General features: G+C 45.4%; 1 protein-coding gene across 1 annotated transcript; it reads right to left on the bottom strand.

Moving 5' to 3' along the window:
* Nucleotides 1–1,129: 1,129 nt before the first annotated feature.
* On the bottom strand, nucleotides 1,130–4,942 carry LOC139369553 (NADH dehydrogenase [ubiquinone] 1 beta subcomplex subunit 7-like). Its single transcript, XM_071108798.1, has 3 exons — nucleotides 4,671–4,942; nucleotides 3,647–3,815; nucleotides 1,130–1,295 (listed from the first exon to the last, which is right to left on the bottom strand). The coding sequence occupies exons 1-3, from the start codon at nucleotides 4,780–4,782 to the stop codon at nucleotides 1,211–1,213; spliced, it is 366 nt and encodes a 121-aa protein (XP_070964899.1). The 5' UTR covers nucleotides 4,783–4,942; the 3' UTR covers nucleotides 1,130–1,210.
* Between the last annotated feature and the right edge of the window lie 1,364 nt (nucleotides 4,943–6,306).

The following is a 6,306-nucleotide window of genomic DNA, read 5'->3' as shown; positions in this document are numbered from 1 at the left end:
TACCACACTGGAGATAGAACACATCTAAGGCTGCGTTTACACAGGCAGACCAATTGTGATCCCACCCCACAAATTGGTCTTTTGACCAATCTCAGATCTGATTGCTCAAATCACAAATGAGTGAGAAATCAGAATTGGGCTGCCTGTCTAAACCCAGCCTGTGATAGGGACGGAATGCGAAACTAAATTAATCAGTTGATGGATCTAGATTGCAGAGGGAAAGATGTCATCCTGAATGACCAGACAAAGTTGATCTAGGATCAGCTCCCCTCTTATCATTATGAAATAAAAGGCTAACCTGATCCTAGATCAGTAGTTCTGCTCAGCCCTGGACTAGCTTTTCATCCCGTTGAACGTAGCACAGGCAGGACTAGTGATAAAGAAACAAACTAATCTTGATTCACTCAGATCAGCATTAACTGGTGACAGCTGATGTCTGGGCGGAGTCAGAGCGGTCAAATCCCCAAGCAGCTCCGTGTGATAAGACCGGTTCTCACGGACAAGGCCATTGGATAAGACAAAATCCCATTCAGCCGTGTTAAAGTTCAAACACTTGAATTAGACTTGGTAGGCAGAAAACCCCCATTCAAATGAAAACATACAATAGCCTAACATCAACATCATTTGAGATAGTCATTATCCCTGACCCTACACTCTTTTGAACTTCTAACACAGCACAGATAAGGGGTTTGTCAATAGCAGCCTATCTGATTCGTCAGCTCCTACTGCAGCTACACCTCCAACACCGTGGAAACATCAGCTATGTGGATCCGGCCAACGCTGGTTGACACGCGATCTGATTGGAATCCAGGCCTAAATGTTAGACCGCGGGTTGTTGACAATGCCGCTTTTAAAGACTATTTTCCGATAGAGCCGACATGTTCACCGTGAATGAGATCTCTACTACAAACACGGGAACATCGCCTTTTAAAAACTGCATTGTCGACAACCCCACTGTCGGATAGCTGGCTCAGACCCTGCTCTGATGCACACCCCTCCTGCTACCTGGGGTGTATTCAACAAAAACAAGCATTTCTATTGGACAAATTGGGGTCGGTCTCTCCACGTTGGTTCCTGTGTGGTTCCCAGGCTCGTAACGTACCAGGAAACAAACAAAGAGACAGATGGCTAGAGTCGTGGAGCTCTTTATTGTGGAGAGCAGCAGGTATGTACACAGAGGGGTTAGAGGTCATGATGACGATGATGATGCTCAAGCTGCCTGGGCTTCCTCCACCCTCTTCTTCCTCATCTGCAGCCGTCGCTCCCGCTCATACTCCTTCATACGCATCACGTAGCTGCACACACACACACACAGAGAGAGAGAGAAGAGAGGGGCTTTAATCGAAAGCCACATGACAACTGTCAAGCCAACTTCCTGTTCCCTCTAAGCTGTGCGCGGCCACTCACCACCTCCAGGACAGCAGAGCAGAAGAAATGGCAGCCTGCACAGACTCAAGAGATTGGACTTCACACCCATTAGTTTGCACTATATAGATCAACGTTTCTGTCTCTGATTGAATCAACTTATCAGACCCTTTTCAATGCAAGATTGAGTCTGATTTTGTTGAAGGCAGAGCCAGTCTCATGGAATGTAGGCCTGCATTGAACCCCACCTATAGGTTACAGTAGGCCTGCATTGAACCCCACCTATAGGTTACTGTAGGCCTGCATTGAACCCCACCTATAGGTTACTGTAGGCCTGCATTGAACACCACCTATAGGTTACTGTAGGCCTGCATTGAACCCCACCTATAGGTTACTGTAGGCCTGCATTGAACCCCACCTATAGGTTACTGTAGGCCTGCATTGAACCCCACCTATAGGTTACTGTAGGCCTGCATTGAACACCACCTATAGGTTACTGTAGGCCTGCATTGAACCCCACCTATAGGTTACAGTAGGCCTGCATTGAACCCCACCTATAGGTTACTGTAGGCCTGCATTGAACCCCACCTATAGGTTACTGTAGGCCTGCATTGAACCCCACCTATAGGTTACAGTAGGCCTGCATTGAACCCCACCTATAGGTTACTGTAGGCCTGCATTGAACCCCACCTATAGGTTACTGTAGGCCTGCATTGAACCGCACCTATAGGTTACATGATAGAAATCAAAGGCTATTTCCATGTGAAAATGTTCTGGGATTTTCTCTATTGGTAGGCCACTCTGATAGGAGTACATTATGCCAAATAGCCTACTGTCTAAAACTGATGGTACAGCCTATTGGTTACTGTCTAAAACTGATGGTACAGCCTATTGGTTACGGTCTAAAACTGATGGTACAGCCTATTGGTTACTGTCTAAAACTGATGGTACAGCCTATTGGTTACTGTCTAAAACTGATGGTACAGCCTATTGGTTACTGTCTAAAACTGATGGTACAGCCTATTGGTTACGGTCTAAAACTGATGGTACAGCCTATTGGTTACTGTCTAAAACTGATGGTACAGCCTATTGGTTACTGTCTAAAACTGATGGTACAGCCTATTGGTTACTGTCTAAAACAGATGGTACAGCCTATTGGTTACTGTCTAAAACTGATGGTACAGCCTATTGGTTACTGTCTAAAACTGATGGTATAGCCTATTGGTTACTGTCTAAAACTGATGGTACAGCCTATTGGTTACTGTCTAAAACTGATGGTACAGCCTATTGGTTACGGTCTAAAACTGATGGCACAGCCTATTGGTTACAGTCTAAAACTGATGGTACAGCCTCAGTGTTCACTGTAAACAGGAAGTTGCACAGAAAGTTCAAGTTTCTGCTCACAAGACCTGACTTGCTCAGTGGACATGACCCCAATGGGATTTAAACAGGGAACATTGGACATGACCCCAGTGGGATTTAAACAGGGAACATTGGACATGACCCCAGTGGGATTTAAACAGGGAACATTGGACATGACCCCAGTGGGATTTAAACAGGGAACATTGGACATGACCCCAGTGGGATTTAAACAGGGAACATTGGACATGACCCCAGTGGGATTTAAACAGGGAACATTGGACATGGCCCCAATGGGATTTAAACAGGGAACATTGGACATGACCCCAGTGGGATTTAAACAGGGTACATTGGACATGACCCCAGTGGGATTTAAACAGGGAACATTGGACATGACCCCAGTGGGATTTAAACAGGGTACATTGGACATGACCCCAGTGGGATTTAAACAGGGAACATTGGACATGGCCCCAATGGGATTTAAACAGGGAACATTGGACATGACCCCAGTGGGATTTAAACAGGGAACATTGGACATGACCCCAGTGGGATTTAAACAGGGAACATTGGACATGACCCCAGTGGGATTTAAACAGGGAACATTGGACATGACCCCAGTGGGATTTAAACAGGGAACATTGGACATGACCCCAGTGGGATTTAAACAGGGAACATTGGACATGACCCCGGTGGGATTTAAACTCAAAACCCTGGCTGGGATGCAACCATAAAATGTGTCCAGGAAACAAACTCCATGTGCTGCTAAACCTCGACCTACACCTAGAACCAGGCAGATACCTGCACCTAGAACCAGGCAGATACCTACACCTAGAACCAGGCAGATACCTGCACCTAGAACCAGGCAGATACCTGCACCTAGAACCAGGCAGATACCTGCACCTAGAACCATGCAGATACTTACTCCTGGTGCTCGCAGTAGTCCCAGTCGTGTCTCTCGTGTTTACAGGCCAGGAAGTTGGGCCAGTTGTCCCTCTTACACTTCATGAGCTTGATGAGGTGGTGGGCGCAGTAGTCCCTCTGGAGTACAGGGACCTGGGCCAGGTTCATCTGAGCCTGGGAGGCCACCATCTCTACCAGGGGGACAACATGTTACACCAGGGGTTAATGGGGGAGGCCACCATCTCTACCAGGGGGACAAGATAACATGTTAGACCATCTCTACCAGGGGGACAAGATAACATGTTACACCAGGAGTTAATGGGGGAGGCCACCATCTCTACCAGGGGGACAAGATAACATGTTACACCATCTCTACCAGGGGGACAAGATAACATGTTACACCATCTCTACCAGGGGGACAAGATAACATGTTACACCAGGGGTTAATGGGGGGGGGCAATCATCTCTACCAGGGGGACAAGATAACATGTTACACCATCTCTACCAGGCGGGGAGCCATCATCTCTACTACTGGGGACACACACAAAATTAAAATTGTCAACAAAGAAAGGAGTAGGCTATGTCTGAGATGTGTATAAGTGTAGCCTTGCATGTTCCGTAATGCATTATATGTATGCAAGGAACGCGTGTACTGTTGGCAAGCAACTACTCTTTCACAGAGTAAGGAAAGGAGACGAGGAGAGTTAAACATTGGATTATTGAGATGCACCCGGGAACTGAATTTGACAGGACGGGGAATATCTGTTCACAACCATTTTGCTGTCTGAACTGACAGTTTTATTAATTAAAATATAAACACTTTACACGAATGGAAAGGGGGCGAAATACTCAAGTTATATTTAATAGGGAACATATCATGCTAGCCAAATTTGGGTAACGTTAGCTAGCCACTACTAGTTGCAGTTAGCTTGCTAGCGGACTTTACTTTCCATGGACATGACATGAGTCCACCAGCAGACACTTTGCAAGCATACTCCTCCTGTACGGTCACACGATCAGACCAAAACAGTCTCAACAATACACACCTCTCTCTTTCCTCTCGCCGAATCCGAATTCGGGGTCAAAGCCAAACGGTTTCGCAGGGTCAGGCTCGGTCTCCGTCTCGGTGATATACCGCCGCGCGAGGTGAGCTCCCATGGTGCTAACGGTATTTTTTCACAATGAAAATAAAATAATCGGTGTTTCCTACGACCCTGGGAGAGAACTAATTCAAGATTGACAGAATAAATCTGCCATTCGGTCACCTCCACAAGACCCAACGAGCTACTTCCTTTCTGCAACGGAAATAAACAAGTCGAGACGTACTAGAGTGAAACACCTCCCCGGTCACAGCACCATGCGTGAAATTGGTTCCACTAAGCACTCTTCTTCTTCTTCTTCTTCTTCGATGGCGGTTGGCATCCATACTCACACGAATCCTCTCAGTATCCTTCCCCTTCAACCCATCTGCCTCAGCTGTGGTGTATTTTCATATATGCCAAGGGATGTCAGGCTTCCCTAAATATTTGACCCAAAAATGTTCAACAATTATAAAATAATTTCTCTCTGTGTTTTCATAATTTCCATTCAATTCTTAAGTGGCTGAGTCTCACCGGAGAAATCATAAGAGCGAGGGAAACAGTGCCCCTCTGTCTCAGTATGTGTAGTCCATGTATCTGATGCTGTTTGGACCAAACGAGTATGACATGTTGCCGCCGTAGCAGTTGATTGATTGATGCCAGCAAGCGTTTTGCCTTCCTTGAAACATGTTTTTTAAAGAAACTGTGTGTTGTCCTAGCAGCAAAACGCACCCCAAGGGAGGCCAGTTTGGATTTGGTTTCACACCTATCAAATCACATCCAAAGCAAAACATTTTTTTATTTATTTGCTAAATCTGCCCTTTCCTAAAGCCATGGATGGAGATAAGGATTTGGACTAGTGGTTTTGACTTAATTCTCTGTACAGGCCAATGATTATGATGGCGACTCTTATCTAACCATAAATGCATATATTGTGCCACTGGGCTGATATGATTGTTGCCCATGCGGGGAAGTCAAGCTAGCAAGCATTTTAGCTAGGTAGCCTATGGAAACAAAAACTAAAATCATACAGTATGACAGAGCCATAGGCAGTTTTTCCAAGTTGAAAGAGAGGAAGATGGCATTGGTGTTCAACTAATTATTTATTTTTCTACTTGCATGCACACACAGACCGAAATCAGTCCCATGGACAGCTACATGGGCGGCAGGGTAGCCTAGTGGTTAGAGCGTTGGACTAGTGACCGGAAGGTTGCAAGTTCAAATCCCCGAGCTGACAAGGTACAAATCTGTCGTTCTGCCCCTGAACAGGCAGTTAACCAACTAGGCCGTTGTAGAAAATAAGAATTTGGTCTTAACTGACCTGCCTAGTAAAATAAAAATGTAGCAACATTGATTGGACTAAATTGTTTTGGTATCTTAAAGTTTGTTTTCACTGTATTAAGCCTAGTTGATTTGATGATGTTTCAATGTTTAAGTTGAAATGGTGCTGGAATAGCAGCTGTTGTTGTCTTTGTGCTGACTTGATGTAACTTCATGGTTCTAAATCAGTAGTTGTTCAGTAAACGGTAGAAAACATTAACTTGCTGGACCGTGCTGTATGTTATGTAACTGTTTTGTAACATGCAATATTTGCTTTCCCTCC

Source organism: Oncorhynchus clarkii, chromosome 17, assembly GCF_045791955.1.
Source record: "Oncorhynchus clarkii lewisi isolate Uvic-CL-2024 chromosome 17, UVic_Ocla_1.0, whole genome shotgun sequence".
NCBI lineage: Eukaryota > Metazoa > Chordata > Actinopteri > Salmoniformes > Salmonidae > Oncorhynchus > Oncorhynchus clarkii.
This window is presented reverse-complemented; position numbering and strand designations above follow the sequence as displayed.